Source organism: Nesoenas mayeri (assembly GCF_963082525.1).
Source record: "Nesoenas mayeri genome assembly, chromosome: 2".
NCBI lineage: Eukaryota > Metazoa > Chordata > Aves > Columbiformes > Columbidae > Nesoenas > Nesoenas mayeri.
The window spans coordinates 109,498,306-109,525,001 of record NC_137543.1 but is presented as its reverse complement, the minus strand read 5'-3'; the positions used below and the strand labels follow the sequence as shown (position 1 = coordinate 109,525,001).

The 26,696-nt window shown below is 42.0% G+C and overlaps 1 protein-coding gene across 1 annotated transcript in view; it reads left to right on the top strand.

The window, feature by feature from the left end:
• AMPH (amphiphysin) overlaps positions 1 to 26,696 on the top strand; it is a gene marked incomplete at both ends in the record, with an annotated part of 166,595 nt that overhangs the window by 32,683 nt on the left and 107,216 nt on the right. The window contains one exon of the mRNA XM_080338588.1: positions 20,275 to 20,355. Coding sequence (XP_080194714.1) covers positions 20,275 to 20,355 — 81 coding nt within the window. The remainder of the gene's footprint in view (positions 1 to 20,274; positions 20,356 to 26,696) is intronic.

The window sequence follows — 26,696 nt, the reverse complement described above, 5'->3', positions numbered from 1 at the left end:
GATTTCTCGCAGTATTTGGGATTTCCATTGTGGTTATCAGTCTTGGTTTATATCTGGAGCATAAAACTCAGCTCCCAAATTAAAAGAAAAGAATAATAAAGCACAGAACTAAGAATAATAACTCCATCCTGTTACTACTTTGCATATTATGAGCTTCTGGTGTAGAGCCCTTGGCTTTATGAACAGAAGCATGTGAGTAACTTGGCAAGAGCTGCCCTGAGAGGAGAAGCAGCATCATTATTCAGGCAGGCTTTAGGTTGCATCTTGTGGACTTCTTTGCCTCAACACTGTTGTGCAGTTTAGGAAAACCTCACATAATCACCTGATTTATTTTTCATCCTTTTTACCTGCAAGCCCACCGGAATCGTAGCCGTCAAGAACATTGTGTGGACTAAATTAGCGTGACGAACATTGAAATTACAATGGAGAGGGCATGAATAGACCAGGAGTGCTGACATAAAAATCTTGTCCTGAAATTTTATCACTCAGCATGACATGAAGTCCAAAATAAGCATCAGATTTTAACGTATGTTTGTAGCTGAGATGACAACGGGATAGGCCAAAAGTCAATTCAAGGTTTCTGTCTCCTAGCTCTGGGATTGCTATTAAGAATTAGGACATTACATCTGTAAAATTACACCCCCTAACAGCTGATTTCTTGAGTTTATAATGTGTTTTAAATAAAGCTTTTCCTGCTTTATTTTCCCACAGCATTGTAATTTATTAATGGAGACAGAAGAGGTTTGTACTGTGGTACTGGATGATGTTACACTTAATGTCATGGTTCAGATTTCAGTGCAAATGGAGTTATTCACATTGTAAAAGGAAGTCTGATAAACATGACAAATAGACAGATTTTTTTAAAAAGTTTTGGTCAGTTGAGTATATTGACTTGAACCTTATGTATATATTAATGGAATTTTTTTTTAGAAATTATGTATTTCAAGGATACTTGGAAAAGTAGTTTTAGGATTTAAAATATTTTACAATTAAATGATACTATTTTAACTATTTCATATCAGTTATAACATAAAGGATGAGTAAAAAATGGTCTTCTACAGAATCTTTGAAAACAGGTAAACAGCGCAATGATGGTTATGTGTTCCATGCTCATTTGAGATTTTTTTTAATGCTTAAAAAAAAAATAACAAACAAACAACACCAAAACAAAACACCTCCAAAGTTAGACATTCTTGGAGTACATAAGACTTGAATGTGGCTATACCACCTATTTATAGCAGAAGTGCTATATAAGCTGGTGTTAATTTATGCCAGACCACCCAGATGTACCCACCTGAAGGAGAGATTGACTTCCAAACTCTCCCATCCAGGATAACACGGCACAAAGCGCTATCAGTTTTATCTTCATCAGTTCCCTGGAGTCCATGTCGCATGGACTGTGTATACATTTGCAAGGAGAGTGAACTGATAACAATTTATTTCTAGATCAAAACAGTAGATGTAGATGTGGCACTCTACACATTTCCAGGATTTTAACTTGGATTAACTCTGGTATCATGGATTGAATGCCTTTTTGAGGCTGGAATGTACTGGAGAGTGTATATACAGGTGTAGGGTTATAAGCATATGTATATATATCTATAAAATGTGCAACTGGACACACGTGTGTATATATATATGCCATATATATATGGCTGTGTATATGTACATATATATACCTGGGCAGACTTACCTGTGGATGCCTCATCCCTTGAAGTCCTTGCAGGTTTATAACCTTGTGATTACAGTGGGGTTCTGTCATGGTTTAACCACAACCAGCAACTAAGCACCACGCAGCCACTCACTCATCCCCACCCCCAGTGGAATAGGGGAGAGAATTAGAAGAGTAAAAGTGAGAAAACTCATGGGTTGAGATGAAGAGAGCTTAATAGGTAAAACAAAAGCCGTATACACAAGCAAAACGAAACAAGGGATTCATTCACTACTTCCCATGGGCACGCAGGTATTCAGCCATCTCCAGGAAAGCCGGGCTCCGTCACGCGTCACCATTACTTGGGAAGACAAACGCCATTGCTCCATTCTTCTTCCTCCAGCTTTATATGCTGAGCATGGCATCATATGGTATGGAATATCCCTTTGGTCAGTTGGGCTCAGCTGTCCCTGCTCTGTCCCCTCCCAACTTCTTGTGCACCCCCATCCTACTCACTGGTGGGGTGAGAAGCAGAAAAGGCCTTGATGCTATGTAATCACTGCTGAACAATAACTAAAACATCACTGAAGCATTTGCTGAAAGGCAGCAAATCCTGCTTATTTAGAAGGAAACTGGGTGCTGGAGAAATACCCCAATAGTTGCATTTTGTGAACAAAGCAGCAATTAGTTAACTTGGGAAAGTTCGATCTACCTACAACACCAACAACTTGGTACCTTTTCACTCGTAGGGGAAAAAACTGGCCTATCAGCCTTTTAAAATCTCTGGTCCATAGTCTAATGATGTAAACCACCTGCAGAGTAAGCAACTGGATCATCGCAAATACCTGGAGGGTCTTTTTACCCCATAAACGTGATTGGACAAAGGATATGCCATGATCCCATTGACTGATGGATTGCAGAGGCCTTTAAAAGACTTTTGTTTCTAAAAATTCATAGATGTAGGTACCTTTTCTTTTTTTTTTTTTTTTCCTCCCATAGTCACCACAGAGAGCTGCAGTCATTTTACCCTGTGAGCAATCTCACTGTCTGTGCAGAGATAAACATTGGGCAATATTTAATAGATTGCATCTTATAGTGTGTAATCTAATATTCAGAGACAAGTTATAAAAGAGTGAAGTATTGACCAACTTCCCCAACTTCTAGATGCCAGCTATTATGGGAATTTTTGCTGTGGAATGCATTAAATCTTTCTATTAGAGTATTTTGTTACTGCTATAGTAGATCAGAGGATCCTCAAAATAATCGTCTATTTCCCTGGAAACCATAGTCCTTCTGGGAACTGCTGCTTTCAAGTACCATCCTAATCATCCTGTAAGAAAAGAGTGGGGAGGTAGAATTCGGTGATGAGGAAGTGCTGAAATTCAGACTGAAGCACAAGTACTTCTTCATAGGTATGTTGGATCAAGAGGAGGTCTGTAATACTCCTCTCCTGTACTATAGTAATTCAGAATCATGTGCAGGAAAAGGGTTTGCACACCTTGGAGCAGGGTGCATCGCTTCCTTTTCAACCTTTTTGTAGCCATCCGTTCTTCTGCATACCTCAGCAGCCAGCCATCTATACCTTCTACCCTTGAGCAGAAAGCTAGCTTGCTAGGGGCAGATCTGATGATCAGCTATGGTAAATACTTTGCTGCCCTAAGCTGGGTGTCATATAGATATGTCACATAAAAGTGATACTAACTTGGTAGCAGTCTTCACCTTGGCATCTAAAAAACATTTCATCAAGCTTGTCACAGATCCTCAGGATATGGTGCTTCACAGTTAACAGATAACAGATAAAGACAGCAATTGTATTTGGTTATAAAGGGTGATGCTTCTGTCCAAGCTGATGGGGACTTCTAGAGATCAGGGAGTCCAAGCACATTTTAGGGTGCAAAATGGAGAGCTTTCTGCACCATACAGGCAGGCAAAGCAGAGAGTCACAAGCGGAGATCACCTCCATGTTACTGCAGAGTTTTGCCATATATCCCTGATCTGTTTTCAGTCTATATTTTCCAGATTTTAGAAGGAAAATTCTTTCCTTTTGTATAGAGCTGTTGTTTGGATCAATTGCTGTTGCTGTACTCAAAGTCCTAGGTCTTGTTTTCATGTTGCCTTGCAACGGTGTAAGGCATCTGGCAATCAGAATATTCGCCCGAAATGTAAATGCTCGGAAGTCTTTGGCTGGATTTTCCAGAAGCCCTCCAATGAGACTGCTGGGCTTTGTTTCTGCTACACGTGGGCCAAGGCCTAAACACTGCAGTATAGTTCCTTCTGCAGGATTAATCCCATTGGCTTTGAAGGGATTTACATCACTAAAGTTACAATCTTGCACAGTCAAGGGAATCCTGGAGATACTTGATATTAACATCCCTGAACAGATGATTTATCCCTGCAACATTAGTTATTCCATTACACAAGCTCCTGCGCTGTTACTATGCATGGAGGGTTCTTCCTTAGTCAGAAACAGTGTCTCTATAAATCTGAATTTTTTTAAAAGTAGTTGTTTTTTTTTAAAGACACCTAATAACATTTCCTAAAGTATTCTTATCTAATTATACTTCAGTACCTGTGGGTGACAAATACTTCTGTATTCCTAGAAAAGCTCCTTTTTATTCCTATAAATGAACAAAATGTTATGACTATGGTGCATTTGTAATCTGTTAGTAACTGCCAGAGGTTACATTTATTTTTATAAATGCCTACAGTTCTGCTTGAGTTTTAAAACCATTACTGCTCATTACGTGAAAAGCATCCTTTGCAAGAGCATATAATAAAAATCACTTTAAAAATCTCTTTGTTAAGAAATTACCTGCTACAGAGCTATTTTACACAGCTGAACATTTCAGGGACTGAATTTGATACAAAGGAAAAAAAATCAATTCAGTCTTTACACTTATAGAAATATTCTCAGTAAGCTTTGTTCTACTTCTTTTTACACCAGTATCTTTGACTTTTAACTTTTTTGCTACAAGGAATATGACAGCTTGAGTAGGTATGATAGACAATATTAAGTAATTGTTGCCATATGTATCACTTTATTTTGGGGAGTGATAGAGAAACTAGTCCTGCTCGTCTTTCTCACACATTCAGATACATATATCTAATTACCTCACTAAACTAATCAAGATTAGGACCTTTTAATATACTTGTACCGTGTTATACATGCTTCTTTAGTTCTTTGTGTTGCTCAACATTTGTAGAGGGAGGATTGTATAGGTACAGTGTCAATGCACCACATCTGCACGTTCAGTTCAGAGCTCTCCTTTTGGCATATTGCATGATTAAGTACAGACTGGCACAGCTGCTTGGCCAATTTCTGTGTCTCGCTTTCCTCCCCATAGAAATTGAGGTGTTATAACTTACTCCTGGAGTGATTGTAAGAGGTGCTTGGGAGATGTTCACTTAGTGTGGTGATTGTGGTAGACAGGAGTATTTAGATGGACTATACATTTGAGCTCCAAATGTCGTGAGGCACCGAGAAATGGATATCTTTTTGACGAGAGATGTGCAGCATGTTGGTTTTTTGTTTGTTTGTTTGTTTCATAGGTTTAGCTCTGAATATAAAATTGTTGTAGATTAATCTCCTTTGCTGCTTTTTCATGTCCGATACCGTTTTCAGATCCATTTTCACATGTAAGCTGATTTTCGATGTTCAACGCATTTCTTTCTACCACTGATTTTAAAATACATCAAGTATTTTTCTAATAATTTTCCTATGTATGACTGATTTTCAAAGCCACTGAAAAGATGGAAAAAACAAAGGGAATTCAAAGAACCAGAGTAATTTAAGGAAACTCTTAATTTAGTCATGTTATTACTAGAGAAGGAAGTTACCTCCAAACGAGAGAAAAGCCAAGAAAATAGTAGAACATAAGAAAACTTGACTACAAGGGGAGACTGAAGTCAGAGCATTTGCTCAATGTAGAAGAGAGTAGGCTGAAGGCAGGAATTATAACAGTCTTCTAATTTATTTAAATATTATTTTAAAGCTTGTCTTTGCTTCTGCTGTTTCTCCAGCATGCCTTGGAGGTTATATGGCCACAGCATCCCACTGTTACTTTATCTTGTCGCAGTTCTAGAAGTGCTATTTTCTAAATTTCCTTCCACCTACTGAGTTTGTGATATTTTTTCTTACCTGTCTTAACCCTCTCTATGTGTTGAAAATGTCATTTGTCCAGATCCTGAATTCTTTCTCCTCCTTAGTCTTGCTCTCATTGTGGCACGTTCCTCTGGCTCAGTGTTTGTCTGAATAAGGATCATTAAAAGGCATCAGAATGTGGTGCCAGGTGAACAGTAACTCCAGAAGAGCGTGGTTTCTCTTGCAGTAAAGTGCTGCTTCCATGCCATTTCTATTCCAGTATTTTCAGATAGGGACTTCTTCTGGACACCTTTTTACCTGGAAACTGTGACTGTTCTAGAGCTCTTAAATGTGCTGTTTTTACAGAGACATAATGAGTAGAACGGGACTGATGGTTGTTCAGCAAAGATAAGACATCCCTGGAAAGTGGGCCCTGTCAAGTGCTCTATATCCAAGCAACACCACGTCTGTTTCCACATTCACCAGCTCTGAGGGCCAATTCTGGAGATTCATCCCCAATACCCATGGGAGAGGATGAAACCCTGTTTGCCTGCAGTGTCTAGTGCAAAGTCGGGGTGTCAGAGCTGGAGTACTGACACCGCTACTGCTGGTAGTCCTTGCTGAGCTCAGCTTCAGTTCAGAGCTTTTATCCTTTTCAATATCTAAAAGGCCAGGACTTGGGGTCAGCATGAAGAAGTGATGCACATAAACTCCTGAGAACAGGCAAGCTTATCCTTAGCAGCAATTAATGAGAAAAGTAGAAATATACTGTGTTAGCTGAGCTGCTTTAGAATACTTTGATATCGTGAGGTCCTGTGTGACCTTCAGTCGTGCAAAAATGCTGAATAATTCTAAAAAGCCATGAGAAGGAACACTGGTAATGTTCTTCAGAAATATCTGAGTAGCACATAATGCTAGCCATATTATGCTCATTTAATTATTCCTTTATAGAGCTGGTCTTGGGGTTATTTGTGGTTGTTATGAGAATATACCTTTGCAAATTCTTCCAATAAGTGGAAATAAGTGTATATGCCCTACCTAATTTTTCTCACTGTTAGGAGATAATCTCCTCAATTTTTTGAAACAAACTTGTGTATCATTCCATCTAGAGAGGAGTGAATTCACCTGGAAGTGTTATGTCAGTGTGGCCATCTGCCTCTGGGTGAGAAGAGAGATCTGGAGCATCCCAAAGGTGAAGAGTAGCTCTTCAGCAAATGTTGCCATGCCAGGTGCATCGCTGGTATTTAGTGTGCAATATATTAATGATCTATGAAGAAACAGTAAATTCCTCCACAGATGAACATCAATCTGGAAAATGTTTTGCAAAGTACTAGACAAAGTTATCTTCATGTTCCACGTTTCTATGCGTGGCATGACATGAGACTGTCTTAACAGGTGGTGAAATATGCTGTTGGCAAGCCATCAAACCACACTGGAAACTTTTGTTTTCGTTTCCCCAGTGCTCCACTATATCAGTCCTGTAATGAATGTTGCTCTGAGCCTGCAGAGAGAAATCCCATCCTTACTGGATGTGAAGGAGCCTCAGGGTGAGCAGCGTCTGCACCTCACTGCATGCTGGACACAACCTGGGCATCTCTTTCTAGCCTCAGCCAATACCTTTCTCAAGAAGTAAGAGTATCCGTGGAAATGTCACAGCTCAGACTGGAGGAGGCAGTCAAGATTAGGCATCTGTATTGCTACTTAGACCATATGGATTAGTTTAGAAGCCAAATTCATAAGACACAAAACCACTAGTAGCCTGTCTTGTGGATGTAATGGTGAAGTGGAAGGAAAATAAATTCATTTGTTAACTCTTTGAGGCTGTGCAGTGAGAAATGTGTGAGCTCTGTTAATTACCAATGTCAGGACTGGCTGAAGTCTTGTCTCTGTCTTCATCTCTGCACAGTTACTGATGTAACTGTAATTTTAGGTTTAAGAGTGCCAATTATAATCTCACCAGGAGCTGTTAGAAACAACTTATTATGTCAAATCAACATATCTCTTTTAAATCAGATTTTTTTCTCCCCAGCAATTCTGTTGGGTTTTTTTTTGTTTTTGTTTTAAACACTTTCATCTGGTTCTTCTTCCACGCTGAAGAAATTACTTTCATTTGTAAATTACCCTTTGTCTGTCTTTTGTGATGCAAAGTAACCTAGAGATATTTATAATGCTGTCTAATTAAACTTACCAACTTCATATCATTCTATTGAGGGGACATTATATATTACCACTAACACTCTTTATCTACTCAGTGCCCAAATTAATTTCTTTTATAATAAATGGGTTCAGCTCAATTTTAGATTTTAATCAAGACCAACAGGATATAATGCTACTGGGTCGCAGACTCAAGTACAGAAAATTGGGTACCGCAATGCGAATGTAAGGGGAAATAGCCTGAAACGCATCACTACTTAAAGTGAAAGCCTGGTTTCCTTAAGGTCTTTGGATCCACTGAAAGCATATTATCAGAGCTAAATAAAGTCATCAAGAGTCTGCTATATATATCCTGTGGAAACAGACAGTGGAGATTCATGTGCACTTTTAAATTCAAGGTCTGTTATATTGAATGTGATCTTTATTTTGGCCTTGTGACTGAAAAGCTTTTTGCTTGATTATTTTTTTATTTGACTCCCAGCAGACAGGAAGAGTATCACATATTTTCTATGATAAATCCAGAGAGACAGTCTATAAAGGACAAAGTTGTCTTTTTCCAGGTAGAATTTGAATGTTTAATTAAGAAAATGAAACTATGGTAGCCACAGATGAATTACAATTTCATATTTGATGTCTCTCTGTCAGGTATTACTGCTGAGGGCTTTGGTAGGGTAAATTATATTAGGTTCCTTGTGCAAGGATGAGCTTTAGTGGCCCTTCTGTACAGGAGACAGAATTGTTTATTGCATTGTGGCTGCTTCCAGCTTAAAAGTTTTTGTGCTAGATGCCTTCGTACTGAAATAAATAACTTACGCTTTTTCTATGGATAAACAACCTTTAATCCAATTCCTTGTATTCCTTAAACACGTGTTCATTAGAGCATAAGCAAAACAGCGCTGGGTGTGGGGGGGATTCACTCCACCCAACACGCACACCTTTAAACAATAAGAAGTGCTTAAAAGGTATTACATATTCATAATGACCCCAGGAACGCCTATACATATTCATAACCTTTCCCCGCTTCTGATTAAAATGAGTCTCAGATAACCATTTCCATAGACCCTCCCCTATTGCGCCTGCGCAGTGCCACTTGGTGAATTTGAGGAGGGGTCTTTGGGGGTCTTTGGATGAAGGCTCCTTCAGCTTCCTCACAGTGAACTTTTTACCTTTGGCTTATTAGAAGGAACTGGCTGGAATCCAAGCTACCAAACTGACTGAAACCAGACTGGTGCCCCCTTTTTGCTGTAAATCTTGGCTATCTTGTCTCCTCAAGGTTGCAGCTTGTGCTGTAAAACTTCTTATCTCGGCATTTAATGAAGTCCTGCTTTTTTTAGCACAATTAGTTACATACAGCTCTAAACTAGATATTAATAATGTGGTTTAAAATGTTAGCTTGTTACTAGGCCCTTATTATATAGTTGCTTAACCCTTAAAATGTTAGTTCCCTCTATCAATGTAACTTCCTAAACAAGTTTCATAACTTTTTACATAGAACTTAACCACCTTTCCCTTTTCCAAGTTCAGAGTCCGTGCCTCATTTGGTTATACCTGTAAACATTAAACATCTTAGCACGAATCACAACTGCATTTTTCACAGTTCTATAGCTTATTTTAATGTTATATTGATAAGATCTCAGAAATTATTTTTTTAAAAGTTGTATACAGGCAATCTACTCCTTTTTTATAATTATCCACATCTAATTTGAATAATTAAAGTTTTGTCAATGGTTGATCTTTTACATTTGATTCAGTGCTACTTTTTATACTTTGAAAATATGGTGAAGTAAGTTTTTTCAAGTGTCTGCTTTAGTTTTTTTCCTAGTTCTTAAGGACTAGGAGTATCGGGTAAATAGACAGTAAAAGAAGTAGCTAGTCATCAGGTGAATGTAAACATCAGAAGAGAAATTATTAATCACGGCTTTTTGGTAGGACCTTCAAATAAATCAGGATGGCGGTCCCTTGTCTTTGGTGCTGTAAAGTGGTAAAGGTTCAGATGGTCTCTTGCTTTGGAAATTTTGCAGCCCAAATACAGCCAAAAGTAGACAGAAGATCAAGTAAATGAAGTTGTCACATAAACAGAGTTAAACTATCAGGCCAGTAAATAACACATTTCTTCTGTTGTTGTTATTATTTTGAGGGAGCAGTATTAAGAATAGTGTCTGCTCAACAGTAAGTATAGAGGACAAACCAAAGGGGAGTAGGAAAGTAGAGGAGGTGATAAGAGGAAGGGAAATAATATGTAATGAGAAAAGTGTAAGTGAGCCTGGATGCACAACTCACTTCTACAAGGCTGAGACATTCTGGTCACTACTAGAAAGCCATCCAGGTACTTTTTGACTAGATGAGTAAGTATGGGCAGAAACAACAGCAACAGACAGGATTTTTTAATTAATTCAGCAGAGTAGCACTTTGATTTATCTGGGATGCTGTAAAGGACACAGAAATTCAGCTGAGGATATTGCTAATTGTGCAGGCAGTTAAATTTAGCTCTTGTTCAGCCAACAGAAGTGATCAATCTTTTCAAGAAGTGTGGGAGCAACAATAGCCAGAGAAGGGCAAACAGATTGTCTTTCCAGTTCTTTAGGATCTTTTGTTCACTCTTCCTCTTCTGTATAGCTCTAGTGCAGATAATCTGAATGCAGCGTATTTCTGTGCAATGAAACTCCTTTTCACAGGAGGATGGCCCAGAGGTTGAGATGCTACTCTAGAATAATCAGATTTGATGCCTTTCTTGTGATTAACTTCCTCTGAATTTGGTGTAGATGTTACTTGCCATTCCTGTACCTTGTTTTCTCAGTGGTAAAGTGAGCAAAGAATGAATCAGTATTGCATTAAAAGATTTTGTGAGGAAAAAGAACACTCAAAAGTTTGAGGACTGTAGATGCTGCTACGATATTAGCTTGATTCAGCTGCCTACAAATAGGCTGCTTTAGTTGTATCCTGCCTCACCTCAAGCTACTATTGTAGGAGATGCTTCCACAGGTCCTGTGTCATGTTTACCACCTGCACAGGGATGTTTAAGACATCCTGTGCCATCTGAGATGCTTATAGGAAGGCAAACAAATCAAACCCACGGTTTCTTAAAGCTGATTCTTTGCTTTTTGCTTGGTCCCTATTCCCTCAAAGTGGTTTTTCTCTTTCTGAATTCTTACTTTTGATTACTCACTTTTGCCTCTCTGCATCTTGGTCTATATTTTTTCTTATTCCTTTCAGTTTTTCTTCTTTAAGCCACATCCCATGCAAATCACCTGCTGTGCATCGTTCCAGGATCTCTGCCTGGATGCCATCCTCTTATCGAGGCTGATCATACAGAGCAGACTGGAGAAAACTGGTCTAACAGCTTGCTTAGTTTTTGAAGTATATGCCATTCTTTGAAGGTGTGTCAGGCTTTCACATCCACTGGGGATAAGCATCTTCCAGAACATGTGCAGAGAGTGTGTGATGAGCCACATTACATATGTGAGGGAGCCCCATAGTGTTAAACCCTGTGAACACTGTAAGAGACAAGCAGGATAGTTCCCTAATCATGTACAAGGTACCTTGTCATAGCTGTTAGTATCCCTACCAGCAAAATGAAGCCTTGTGAACTTCAAAGCTCATCCTTAGGTCTCCTTAAATTCCTACTGCCCAGCTCAGTTTTACTGCTGGACCTCTTAAGATGATACTTAGGCAGAATGATATCCAGCTACTATTGTGTTAAATTTTGCAAGGGTGCCTACTTGCAGTAGGCTGGATGTTGCGAAGAAAAGGGTGAGTAATGGTCTACGTGTTGTGGTGCAGTGTGCAAGTCAGTGCTCTCTGTAAAGTACTTTCTGTTTTTAACCAAATGACCAAGGACTAATGTACAAATCTGTGGCCTTATTCTAAGAGGAATTATAATCTTGTTTATTTTGTGGATCTCTCTAGAGCATTTTTACATTGTCTGGGCAATGATGTACAATTAGATTCTGTAATTTGCAGAAAGGTTATTATAATCATCTCTCATAGCATAATGTTCACATTTGTCATTTAGACTATGTAGAAAGACCGCATTTTCCTCTTTCAATTTTGATTAAGAGAACATATCTTACAGTGTTTTATGTTCGACTGGGTATTATTCAGTACTCTTCTCATTTGTTAGAAAACTGTTCCCGTGCATCATGGTATTTTACAATACTCAAAGCACCAGCGAGCAAAAGCTGACAAAAAGAAAATAAAGCAGCCATGAGAAAATTGAACTTCCATGCTTCTTGAAATGTCAAATACTTTACCGGAGCTTCACAAGCAACAGGACAATTCATCAGTAAGAAAAATCCAACAGGACTAAAAAATGTAAAGAAACTCGATGTCAGGAATTCATTAAAATGCAGTTTGTTAGGGGTTGGAAAAGGGTTCTGGAGGAGTGTCACAGCACACTTGTCATGTATCTTCCCGAGGCATCTTTTTTTAGCGGGGAACAGAGAGAGGTTCATATATTATATGAACAATTAGTCTGACCTGTAGAGTTGTTTCTATGCTTTTCCATACGGGAGAATATGCAGTTGCCCTCTTCCATTGCTTGGGCCATGTTTCATGCATTAATGTAGCTCAGAATATGATTTCTCTTTTGCTTTGTGACACTGTACAACAGAATTTACCTCTGTCATGTATCAGGATAGTGATTGTGGCATTGCAGTCTTCCACTAAATGGTGCGTTCCCAAATTACAATTTATTTTTATGGCCTTTCTGCTAGTATATGATCCTCTGTGTCAAACTTCAGCAATGAAATTCAACTGTAAATGGTGGACAAAAGATAACTATTGTGCTCAATGTAAGAGAAGACCTAAATTGGAGACTAGGGACCAATACCGTAATAGAAATATAAGATGTACATTACATGACAGTGAAGATTGGCTGTGATTTGCTGATTGATCAGTTGTTCTATATAATGTTAATAGTGCAAGCATGGACAGAAAAGAGGAGTGGTAACTACAGATCACCTAACATTGATCAGGATACCCAAGCTAAGTTTAGTAATGTCTTAAGATCCATAAAGGAAACAGTGTGGACTGCAGATTCTGCTGAAGATGAAGAAGAAGAGAGAATGGTCAGAGGAGAATGAGGCCATAGGTGTTTTGTTGTTAGTTTGTTTTTTTTTTTCCAAGTCTTGTGCTTCCTTCCGTGGCTGATTATTGAGCTTTTGTAAATGTATTTGCCATCTCCATGGCAATTTTTTCTTTAAAAAAGAAGTGTTGTGTGTTCTGGGTTAGAGGGTCATTGTTTTCTCCTTAATGATTTAAAGTGAATTTACTTAAATTATCATCTCTGTGTTTTATACACCAGTGGATCTTCTTGAGAATTCAAAAACTGTCCGGAGCATCACCCTTCTTGACTCAGCTCCCAGATCTGCCTGGTCTTGCAGTCCTCGGGATGCCTGGCGTGGTTCTGCTATAAACCAGCACCACACGAAGCTATTGCTTATCAGTGAAGAGCTTTAGTGTAATGTCTTTCTGCATTTTCTATAGCCTTCTTAGTAAAATGCTCAGTGTTCTTTTTTAAACAGGTTTTCAGGCTTTTGAGAGTCTGTCAATGACAAAGGGATTTTTTTCCCACAATTCTTTAGCAGATATTAATGAGGACGGAGGCTTGAGCAAACATTTGTCGCTGTCAGCTCTTTTTTCTTTGGGAATGCAGTGGTGGAATAGCAGCAGCAGTGATACAAAGGGAACCCTGAGTTCTTGGAAAGTGTAGGGCTGTATAGCAGGGAAAGTACAAAATTCATTTGACTTTTTGGAAAAGAAAAGCAATTGAGGCTGTTACATTGGAGCTGTGTTGGTATCAAAATATTCACAGCAGAACTGAAATGGAGCAATACACTGTACTATTTCAGATATGCATATCTTAACTCTGTGATAAAATCGTAATTTATACTTATTAGGTATGTCCTGCTTGCTGATCTACTTACTTTACAAAATCCCAATAATGTTAAATATGGTATGGTTTCTGGCTAGGCCAAAAGACTCAGCTTGTTTGGAAATTAACCCTAAAAATGAAGTGTTAAATACTGTTTTTTTCCTCCCTAAAGTGCTCACCTTTCTAACTTATTACCATGAAAGCTGAATAATACTGATCTTTTGCTCTGTTTAGTCAGAAACTTACTTCAACACTCTCAAATGGAAATCCTTGGAGAAAAATGAAAAAAAAAAAAAGCCCTTAACAAAACCCATCTTGTTTACTCCATGACTCTTTTTCCCCACCTATGATAATAGCAATTGCTTTGCACATGTACCGTGAGACTTCAAGTCATATTCTATGTAAATTAATTTCTGCAGAAATTAATACAATACCAAAAAGTTCTTGGACTTTATATTTTTAAAATGCCTATTGATTATGCACAATTATAACTTCCCAAAAAAAAAAGAAAAAAACAAGAAAAAAACACAAGAAAAGCAGAGAGAGAAAACAAAAAACAATACTAGAGAAAAAAAAATTAGCATGTTCTTAGAGAATCTTTTATGTATTATTTTTCTAATTAGGAAACTCTGTATATTTTTTTACAAAATACATTGTGCATATTTTAATTCTACAATGTAACAGTATAGAAAGATACCGCTCTGGCTATCTTCTTTTTCTGACTATATTTTGAGATTTCCGTGCTGGAGTGAAATGGAGGCAGGATAAGACTCTAAACTTTGACATAATGGTAAAATAAGTTTTGTTTTGTCTTTAAATGCCACACAAGTAGAACTTGAGTAGTTAGATATGAATGTCACCTCTTTGGAGAAGAGACTTTTTATTAGTTGGACTAAACCTGGAGTTCCATAAGCTTTACACTGACATATCTGTAATCCAATTTGCTGTCTCTTCCTGCCCCTCTTCGCAGAGGAACAACCAAATACCAGCCTTGTAGTGACTCTCCCTCTGGTTTCACTCCAGCCACCCACATGCTGACAGTGAGGAGGTGGGAATCTCGTGTGGCTTCAGTGGGTCTTGAGTATTTGTTGTATTTGCTGTGTTTAGCACCCTGCTCTCACGTTTGAATGAGAGTCAGTAGGTGCATTTTGGAATTAGTTCTGTTCCAGTCTTCATACTTCCATATATTGTCTTCTAAGCTAGCTTTTGTTTCTGGAATGAACAAGGTTTCCTAAACTTTGTTCCGCACTATTTCTTAAACTTGGTTCCTACTCTTCTCAAGTATCAGCCGGGTATCATGGCTCACGCTTAGCTTTTGTAATTTGACACTTTGTGGTTTTGTAGTGTTGGATGCTTTGTATAGCATCTCATGACCTGAAAAATTTTGTCTTTTTAAACTTGGAGGTGCCTGTCTGAGGTTTTTTTTGGTGGGGAGAGGGTTGGTTTGGCGTGGGAGGATTGGTGATCAGGCTGTGGTAAGCTTAGCACCGATATATGTTTGCTGTATGAATTGTCATATACTATTGTAGATTTGGGTAAGTTGAAATACTGTCATGTTTATTTCAAACTTATCCAATTGTGCTGCTTCTTTTTCACCTCAGATAAGCATTCTTGTCATACATCATAAAAAGCTTCTTTCAAAGCTTCTGTTTTATATTGAACATATACTTATTTCAGTTTTGTGAGCATTTGCCGAAATCCAAATGATGTTTTGCACATAGGTAATTCTAAAATGATTTCTCCCGAATGGTCTGCTTTCATTTTAACCAATTTCTTCCCAGAAGTACCATCTTGAAACTCCTTTGGAAAGCTGTACATATTAGTCATGCATCCCTAGTATTTCTTCTCCAGGTTGTAGAAGAGCATGGTATTAGAAAAAAAGTGTTGTGGATGCATGAGTTTCATCTGATGAGATCTGGAGCACTTTGCTCTTCTTTAAAGATTTTGGACAGCGAGTCAGTGACAATAGTTTTGGACTCTCACAAGTTTTTGTCTTGCTTTTCAAGCAAGCTTATTCTGTAATATGCTTAAATAGTGCTATTTATGGTCAGTTAGATTAGCTTAGCTTTTTCAGTGTTTTAAAAGTCCTGGGAATTTTTGATTAAGTCTTGTCCTAGGTAGTCTTGTCTGAGCAGTCATGTCTTCCTGCCTTGAGAGGTTTTGAACGTGCTGGTTATTCTTTAAAAATACAGATGCGTGACTGGGGATAATGCATGTTGTGGTGTCTGATGTGGTTACTGTCAGCTCCTGTTCAACCTTGCTGCTGTGCAGGGAGCTGAGCTGCTCTTAAGGCAGCTCCGGGGTGGCCAAGTTTACATCAGAGAATACATTCCTTCCTCCTCCCTCTTTTTTGTTTTCCCTTTCCTTGAATTGCCATAGTCTTGGAAACTTTTTTAGAGGGGAATAGGTTTGCCTATCAAGGTGGTAGTCTCAACAGCTTTTCTAACACTGTCATCCTTGCCACAAGAGGAGAGTTTTCAACATAATCAAGCTAACTCAAGCACATCTGTAATTTTTAAAATTATATTAGTTTCCTTTCTTTGGCACATTGCAGGCACTTAACATTCACATCACAATCATTGTAAAGTTGATCATTTTAATTGAAGATAAGCAAATTGCTGACTTTTTCTTCCTAACACTTCAGATCCTCATAGAACTGAAATGTATTCTTTAGTAAATGAAGGCACTTAGAAGACCAAACAGGAACTGTTCAATCTTATGTCTTCCAAAAGATTTACTGAAGATGCAACATCCCCAAATGGAAATATTTTGTACCTAGACCTGTACTCTTGATGACATTTATGAATGATACCAGATACGCTTGATGTCCTCACTCAAATTTTATGTTCTTGTGTAGCATCTGTCATTTATTTTTCTCAGTACCACATTCACAGACAATTCCTCTAGATGTGTATTCACTCAACAGCATCTAGGTTTACCATCAGATCAAATTTAGCATTTACTTCATTCTCAATGTTAATTGGACTTAATTATTTAGTTCATATACTCTCAGTGACACGCTGGGTCAACACTGATGTTCATTTTAGATCCTTAATGTAACTCAGTGCACTAAGGAAATTGTACAATATCACATTTGGAGACCACAGTTAAATTAAGAAAAAAAATAAAGCAGCTGTTTCAAATTTTGTCTCTTTGTCTTTTTATGGTGTTTTAAGAGAAAACTTACTGGTAGCTGATTTAGTCTAATTATAAGAAATGAGGTAGCTTTTTACCTATTTCCTTTTTTTGGATAGGGTGATCATGTTCACCAGCTATTTTATAAAATCTTCAGAACACTACAGAATACTTGACTGTAGAATATGTATTGAGAATCAAGTCACGTCTGGTTCTTTTTGTTTGTTTGTTTCTTTGTTTGTTTTATTATTATTATTTTATTTTAGATGGTACAGGCTGTTCATACACATTGATAGATGTTCCTAACCCTAACCCCAAACATTATTTCTCTGTATGGGCATGCGAAGAGAAAAGAAATGCCTTCTGTGCCTTCTGTGAGTCCAAGCCTCATTCAAGCCCTGCAGGCTGTTGAATGTTCAGCAACAGCTTTTGTTCCTCTTTCTTTTTTTAAATGCCTGAATCCAAGTCCACCAAGTGGGTTACCTACCACATGGACCTAAAATAAAATATTAGCCACTTACCCATCTAGATCTCCTTTCTTTGGTATGTTGTAGAGCACTCCAAGGCTTTTGTAAAACACCGTCCATCTACCCTTCTCCTATCCTCTGAGCTATTCCTGTTACTAAATCTAATCCTCATCTAGAAAGGTGGTTGAACTGAGGCTTAAGGGGGAGATTAGGCACTTGGAGCTCCTAAGTACAGCCTTCGTTTTACCTTTAAAGGCCATCAGATGCTTTCCAGTAACCTGAGCACTTTAAGTTTCTTTTCTCTTGACCAATATCTAAACCTAATGCTAGTAGGCTGTCTACTCGCTTTTTCCTAGACCTAGCCTTAGCCCTAAACCAAACCCTGACTCTAATCTTGATGCAGGTGCTCTATATAACAGGATGACCAACATGTCTAAAAATTATTTCAGCCTGTCCTCAAGAGGGATTGGAGTTAGAGGAACCTGTGTGTAGTGTAGTCAGGCCTTCACTGGGATTTAACCCTACACCAAAGACACCCTATAGATGGTGACCAAACTGAGCAAAACTAAGCTACAGACTTTTGTTGACAAGAGGCTTCCACAGCTTACATTCAGTCTGGTTACCTCTCTGTTTAGACTACCAGCAGTAAAGTTGCCATTACAATTATGTTGGTTGTAAAAGGCTGAGCTATACATTCAGTGATCTGTGGGGCTATATGGATGGGATGTAAAGGGACCTGTGAGGAACAGATTATTCTATCCCCAGCCTGCTCCACTCTCTCTCTATAGAATTGTGGAGATGGAATTAGGATTGCATTTAGGAAAAGGGTGACTGAACACCAGGTATCCATGTATATGGCATGAGCAGCAGGATTTCCATGATGGCCTCTGCCTTGGAACATGGAGTTCCACCCATGTGACATATCTGTAGTTCTGGTTTGGGTTAGGATTAAGAAAACTGGGAAGCTATGTTTTTAATGGTTATTTAAAGTAACTGTGGATTAAGATTAGGGTTGGTGTTTGCAGGTTCTAACACTGCATTTTAGTCTCAGTTCACCTAAATAACTGTAGAGAAATTGAAAGTTGGAGATGGGATAAGAAACCCCAAAACATAGGAGGTTAAGTGCTGTGAGAGGCAGGTTGTTCCCTTCCAAGCCTTTTTACCATTGGGTCTGAGTGCACATGGATGTGTGCCATTAATATTGTGGGAAAGAAGAAAGGAGTTTATCATGACAACCCTTCTTGCCATGTTTTGTTTCCTATCTTATGGATTGCTCGGACTACATTTAACATGCCTGATAGTTGCTCCTGTGAACATGATTTGAATGCATCACTGTGGTCAGGTAGCTTACCTGGCAGCCACTGGTTTGGAAAGGAGATGTTGGGTTTTCAGAGAACCGCCTGGTGTGGATCAAAGTAATACAGCAGTCAGGGGCAGACTGTTTGGCTTGTTGGTGACAAGGAGCAAGTGATGATTTGAAATGTTAAATGAAAAGATTCCTCTGTAAAACCATCTGTGGTACTTTTTAATATTTTATTAAGAGGTTGGTGATGAGAGCATGTGAGGTCTTTTGGAGCAGTCAGCAGGCTTAAAAGCAACCCGAAATGCCCAAATGAGCTGAGGGATTGAAAAGCTACAACACAGCCATCCAGAGCAAAAGGCTGGTCTTTGTCTGTTTTTCCTCTCTATGTCTTTCTTTCCATTGTGAATATTTTAAAACGTCTTTGAAGTTCTACACACTAGGCCCACAGGTAGAGTCGCATCACCTTCATGGTCATTGACCCCCATGTACTGCTGCAGGAATGCTCACACCCCCTTTCTGCAGCTTGGGTTTGTGGCGTGGGGCTGGCTGGGGTTGGGATAGACAGGCAGGCAGAGGGAGAATATGCCAGGACTGGGGCTGTGCAGCCTTTGTTTTGAGAAGAATAGGTGATGATGTTTGTATGTTTATTCATAGTATCAGTTAATTGCTCCTGTTTCTATTTTGTGTTTGTTTTTCATTTGTTTTGTTTTGTTTTCCTGTAAAAATGGAAAGTTTGGTCAATTTGTCATGGGGGAGCAATCCTAACATCACTGCATGAGATGATTCATCCCACATATAGTAGTCTATAAATATTTGGGGGTTGCTTAACAAGAAGGGTGAAGCCTATTTGCAGCTGTACATTGAAATGAATGAATAGTGCCAGGATTTAATAATAGAATGCATTTATTGTGGTTAAATACAGTGTAAAATGTAACTGTGTCAAATTACTTTTGCGATTGCTATCACATGAATAGCCCTTGTTACTGACATATTGCAGTGTATTTATTATCTAGTGGATGACAAGGCACTGCTGAATTAATGAGGGGAGCAAATATGAACACCAATAGAAGTTTTAAATAAGTATCAGCTGTAACAATTTCCTATGCAGCCTTACACTTCTTTATTCTCTATGACTTTATGTTGGAAATCATGCAGATAATATAATACTCTTAGATGTGATGAGCCATAAACATAAGAAAAGCTTAATGAAATTTGGTTGGTTTTTTTTTTCCTTTCTCTGGCTGAAAGGGAGGACAACTTGCAGTGCCAGCAATTTTTTCTTATACTTCCTTGCTTTGAAACCATGGGATTCTTTGCTGAAAGAAAAGTTGCTTCATTAAAAAGAACACATACCTCCAAAGGACTCCATACTTTGAAGTGTATTTCCACACACACATACACACACCTTATTCCTGTTTTTATCTTTTTTTATTTTGACAAAATGGCTATCTGTGTGAACTTTGGAAACAGTAGTGTGTGCAACACCCACAAAAATGAAATGCTATTTAAGCCTAACTTCAAGAACAGAAGTGTTGAAAGTAGCAGTGGTTTTGTTTTGTGACATAAATATTAAGTTATTCCTTTTCTTTTTTATTTTTTTTTCCAATATAGGTACTTCAGAAACTAGGAAAAGCAGATGAAACAAAAGATGAACAGTTTGAAGAATACGTTCAAAATTTCAAACGGCAAGAGGTCAGTTGCTTTTGCTTTTAATAGTATATTAATAATGCATCGTATTTGAACTTGCTGATTTTGAAGAAGGCGTTATAGGGTGACAGGTAAAAAGATTGGAGGGGCATAAGATTTTGATTTCAAACAGAAAAAACATTTGAATTTGTGCATGCAGGTGGATAAGAAGTGTGCTCAAAATAAAAGGACATACTGTAATAACATGTATAACATCATGCCAGCGCTGTTGTTGTGGTGGGCAGAGTCTCCCGTGTTGGTTGGTCCACCTGGTCACCTTCTCCGCTTTGGTGGGATGTTGTAGTGCAGAGAGGTGTCATGGCCCTCGGGAGCTGTGGCTGGCATGGGGCGCTTCGTATTGACGTCCCTTGCAGCTCCCGGTCCTGACAGCACCCGGCAGGACATGTTGCCCGGTGGTAGGGGCAAGCGGGTGAGCACCCGGAGCTGCCTGCGCTGCATGTCCTCCATTAGTTGGGCCATGGAGGGCTGGTGAGGCTGGTGGGCAGGCGGTGGGCTGGCCAGAGGGCTGAGCGGAGGCCTCTCCAGAGGGTCCGTCAGGGGGTCCCTCCAGGGACTGGCCAGGTGACAGTCCTCTGAAGGCTCCTTGGAATTCTCTGGAGAGCTCTGCTCAGGCGTCTCCATGGGACTCATCTGCAGCCAGGGGGCCAGGTCTGTTGCCCCAGTGCCCTGCATCTCCTGAGGAGCTGGTGAGGGGGCAGTTGCCGCCACCCCCCAGAAGGGGTCGGTGTCCCCCAGCGTGGCAGCTGCCAGGTGGTCATCGGGGCAGTCAGCCTCTGGCCCGTACACCCAGAAGTGAGGGACTTCAGTGGCAGGGATGCTGCTGTCCAGGCTGTCATGGCCATCGGGGAAGGTGGTGTAGATTTTCAGGAGATTTTCCACTGCCACCTGGTCCTCTGTGCAGCCGCCCTCTGCCCTGTACACCAAGGGGTAGGGGAGCTTGTTGAGGGAGGTGGTCAAGTGGGGGATGTGGGGGACATTGGGCATGGTGTCCTCACCATCCCTCAGTCCCTCCCCCCGACTCCATTGGCTCCATGGGCCATCTGCCCTCTGCAACATACTTGGACAAGTCGGGGAGCTCATTGAGCACCTCAGTGGTCATGCCTGGGCCATCGGTGGTAAAGCCACTGTCCTGGCTGTCCCCAAGCGGTGCAGGTGTGACCTGGTGCTGGGTGCTCTCAGCCGCGTTCTCCCAGAACCCATCGAGCTCCCTGAGGCTGTTGGGGAAATAAAGGCCGTCAGGGACGGTGTCCTTGCTGTCCCCCACCCCCACGGCCACCACTCAGTCCTTGGGGCAGCCACCCTTGGCCACGTACTCGGAGAGGTCCAGGAGCTGGCTGAGGAAGGTGGGAGACTTGGGGATATGGCCAGTGCCATCGCCATCTTCCAGCCCCGCCACCGCCCCTTGCTCTCTGTGGCTGGTGTCCTCTGCCCTGTACTCAGAGAGATCGGGGAGCTTGTTGAGGCAGGTGGTGGGTTGGGGGTGTCAGGGACATCGGGGATGGTGTCCTCGCTGTCCCTCAACCCCATTGCCACCTCTCACTGCTTTGCGCAGCTGCCCCTGCCACGTACTCAGAGAGGTCGGGAAGCTCACTGAGGAAGGCCGCCAAGCCGGGGCTGTCGCAGACATCGGGCACACTGTCCCCGCAATCCATGGTGTCAAACCAAGAGGACATGGCGACGGCCCCAATGTCCTGTGCCGGCTCCAGACTGGCCTCTGCGCAGGTGGCTGGTTCCTGCTGGGGCTGATCCCCCGGACTCTCCAGGGCTGCCTGGGTGGCCAGTGCTGCTGCCAAAGCAAACAGAGCCACCCCAAGGCAGGTGATGCAGCTGTCCTCAGCTTGGCCACCCGCCCGCGGGCTCTGCCTCCCCCAGCACTCACCTGTAGGCTTCCCCATGGTTGTGCTGGCAGGTGCAGCCAGGGCAGGCTGGTGGGGGCTGGCAGTGGGACCGCCAAGCTCCCTGGCCACCCTGTCCTTGCCGGAGGCCACTGCTGACTTCTGGGCACTGCCAGGCTGGGTGTGGGGCACAGGGGGACCCTGCGCCCGCTGAGACACATGGCCACGTTGTGGTGGGTGGCTGGGGCAGGCAGGGACGGGCAGGTGGCAGGAGCCCGTGGGGTACAGGGGCTGCCCCTGGACCACGGCCCCCGGCCCTAGTGCCATGGGCTGGTGTGGCACCAGTGTCCCCATCATCAGCTGCTGTCCCCAGGTGTTAGATGGGGCAAAAGCAGCAGGGACAGGGAGCAGCTGGACCCCTTGGGGCAGCGGGACCTGCGGCACCCCTTGGGGGAGCTGGACTGGCTGCACCCCCTGGGGCAGGTGCACCAGCTGCACTCCCTCTTGGAACAGCAGGCCTTGGGGGAGCTGAACGTGCTGCATCCCCTGGACCAGCTGCACCCCGTGGGGGAACTCAACTGGCTGCACAGCCTGGGGGAGATGGGCTGGCTGAACCCCCTGGGACATCTGCACCCCTTGCGGGAGCTGCAGCAGCTGCCCCAGGGCCCCTGGCACCTGCTGCCAGACAGCGCCCTGTCCCATCTGGGATGTGACAGGGTGGAACTGGGCAGGCTGAGAGGATACCATCAGCCCCGAGACAGAGGCAGGGACCAGTGGTGCCATGGTGGGGATGGCGAAGCTCATGGCTGGTGCCTGTGATGCCATCGGCTGGAGAAGGATCCTCTCTGTTGGGGGAAGCACAGCAATGCGAGGGGTTTAGTTTTCATACTACAACTTCCCATCTCAGTGATTTCGCATCCTACTGGTGATGGCCTGGCCTGGCCTGAGCTAAATGATGGTTTCTGGTTTCCTCTCCTGACAATGGTTTCCCAGTAATGATTTCTCAGCCCCATGATGGTTTCCCAGTTTCCCATCCTGAAGGTCTCCTGTCCACACAATTTCCCATCCCATGTGTGAGGCGTTTTTTTGGTTTTGTTTTTGTTTTTGCGTGGGTGGATTTCCTCACCCAATTAGTTGAAGTGAAAAGGGCTAAGAAGGAAAGGTGTTGCTTTTTCATTACCTATGGTTTTTCTGTCCTGATATTTTTTTCATCAGGAGGAGTACCTAGGGGCTAATTGGCCCATGTTTGCCTCAGACCCACATGGTCATTTGCCCTGTGTACCCTACATGTTGCTTTTTCTGCAAGCCGGAGGGACAGGGCAGGAATTGGCACCTCAGGGGTTCTGGCTTCTCATAAAGAGCAGCCTGACAGAATTTGTCCTGGTGTCCAAAGTGCTTCCAGCCCGGTGATGAATCTCCCATCACACCCAATGGAGCCCATCATTGGCGCTACACTGTGGCAGGGAAGCTCTGAAACCACCCAGGTTTCAGGTCCTGATCAGTCACCTGTCTCAGCCACGGCAGTCAGACTGGATGAGGGTGGACAAGGATGGATGACGAGGAGGAGGAGGATGGACAATGATGAGAACGGACGAGGAGGATGGACCAGGAGGACGGACAACAAGGACGGACGAGGAGGAGGAGGATGCACCAGGAGGACGGACGAGGACAGATGAGGATCGATGGGGATGAGGTTGGATGAGGTTGGCTTTGTCTGCTGCTTCTCACAGTGACGGACTGGAGAGCGCTGGGAAGTCTGGCTGGACAGGACGACTGTCAGATGCCAGATGGCCATGGGGACAGTGTGGGGTCGTCATGGCAATGCACAGTGACATCAGAGAGGCCTTGGGAGCCTGGGTGATGTCACCTGTTCTGTGGTGTCACCGCTGCTCTGGAGCTGGGGACGTCCAGCGGGGCTGTAGGGATATTGGCCCCTGAGGAGAAGGGGGAGAGAGTGGAGATCACAGCTCCACCTTACCGAATTACCTGGAAGGATTTCCACAGCTTTGTAGATGTGACTTGAAGGAGAGCCCTGCTTCCTCCTGTTCCTTCACACCATCTTGAAACAGATTTTTTGTTTAGGTTTGGTTTTCTCCTTTTTTGTCCTTTCCATAGAACTAAAACACTCGAATCAGTCTGGGGCTGTGGCTGATGCAGCTGGAGGGCGCTTGTTTTGAGTACGGAGAAAGCTGGATTCCTGAAGTGTCTTTCTCCTTACTATCTTACCTGGATTTTTTTGTTAATGGTTTGTGGCCCTGACACCAGAAGATATGAGCAAGAAAGCCAGTGACTGTGAAATAAAAAGAAAAAAAAATCTGTAAGCTCTGTAAGTTTATGAGCGTCCTCTTTTAGTCCTTACTCCATGTATTACGTCCATGTTTGTTTGACTCACATAAAGCACTTTACTCTCTAACCCCTGTTCTTCCTTTTAGCAGTGGTAGGATTCATGTCAGTGTCTCCCTGAGGTATTTTCTAGTTTTGCTTCCTTTCCTTGCCTCTATCAATTGCTTTTAATGAGTATATTTCTTGTGAAGATTTTTTCTTTTTTTTTTTTAAGAAAACTCTGTGCAAAATCCACATCAGTCTGTCATGTGAATAACACTGTCACAGGTGTAATGATGTCAGCACAGGGTTTATTTACATAGAGAAAATGATTGTAATGGGCTATACTGTTAGAGTGATGTTACCATGTCAATAAATGTTCCCATATAGCCACTGTTTTCATAGAAGCAGACCTTTCCTTTTTCTAGGCCAGTTTACTTAGAAATGCATTAAGTAGAAAGTAAATGTTAGAGCTACTTGTGATGGGAAGCTTTAGCAGCAAAGCTGATGTTGGGGACTTCAACAGAGAGTGGGCTCTCTGTGCCTCTCGGTACCTGTCATAGGGCTCAGGTGAGGCTGAGGATCAGCCCCTGACCTTAACAACAGGTCAGAGAGGACATTTTCCATAACACTTATCTTAGGAACACATCAAAATTTATCCTGAGGAGGCAGGCCAAAGCATTTGAAGTCTTTGGTCTTTCCATGACAACTAAACAGTTGTGGTGGGATGTATATTTCTCCGTGTGGGCAATACCCACAAACTGGCATGGCAATACCTTTTCTCTTTGAGGATTTTGCCATCATGTCTCTGTCCTCCAAGTGCCTCTTGTTTTTTCTTATTCTTATCTCTCGGCTGCAGTTGAATGCACTTCAGCCAAGTTTGTTAACTGGAGAGCTGGGGTTGTGGGCAAGCTCATGCTGGGCAGCACCATGAAGGAGGAAAAATGCAAGTAGTGGGTGAAAAGACAAGAGGAAACGGCCTCAAGTAACACCAGGGGAGGTTGGGGTTGGATCTTAGGACCAATTTCTTCCTGGAAAGGGTTGTCAGGCATTGGAAGAGGCTGCCTGGGACAGTGGTGGAGTCACCGTCCCTGGAAGGGTTGAACAAATGCGGAGATGAAGTTCTTAGGGACGTGGGTTAGTTCCAAGGTTGGGTTATGGTTGGACTCTATGATCCTGAGGGTCTCTTCCAAACAAAATGATTCTATGATTCTGAGCTCAACAAAAAGCCTGGCCTGCTACCTTGTTCAAAGGCCCGTTATTGAACACGCCAGCAAGCAGACTTGTCATTGTTGAAATCATGCAGGCCATATGTGTCCCTAACAACTCCTGTGCGCTGTGCAGAGCGGTCTGGACTTGCCAAGGTCCAAGAATGTGTGACGGCTGGACAAGCAGCACAGTGAGCCATCGGCAATCCCTTAATTCCTTTGCAGTATTTCCCTGGCGTTTCCCTGTTGGCCTCTGTAACCTCAGGAGCCCCTGGCTCATCCCCATAAGATTCCAGGTGTGCTCCAGTGAGGCCAACACGGCCCAGGGCAATCAGCTGAGGGTCCTCACTAGCAAATGCCCATCTAGTCTTGGCGTCTTGTCCCACAGCTTGTCACAGGCTTGTGGGAGACCATACCAGCTTCTTCACAGTGCCCGTGTCCCTGATGAAACAGCGTTAATTCTTCACTCTTTGTGCTTCCTAGCTATTAACAGGAGCCACAAGTGGTGGTTGTATTCAGCTGATCCCTATTTTCTCCCTGTTTAGGAAAACGGTTCCTTAATTCAGTATTCTGTGTATCTGCAGGCCTACCCGTTACTGTGTAGGCACCATACATATGAATGGCATGTTTTCTGCAGACTTGTGACTGCTCTTTCTCCTCTCTTTGACTGAGGAAAATCTTGATGTCCTCCCCAGGAACTGAAGAAATGGCAAGAACTGATGGAGAAAGAGGCACTGATCGAGGAAGGAATGTAGGCTAATTGTACCTTTAAATTTTCTTCGCTGTTGTTGTGGCCAAAAGCCTTAAGGACAAAGGCTGCAAAAGGATAGTTGCTTTGATAGTTTGGACTGTACTCACTGATGGGCAGTGTGGGTGTTGGTGATTAGTGAAGCCATATTGTACCTGACGGATGGGGGGCATCAGAACACCCCCGTAATGACCCATTTGGGATGTCTCAGTT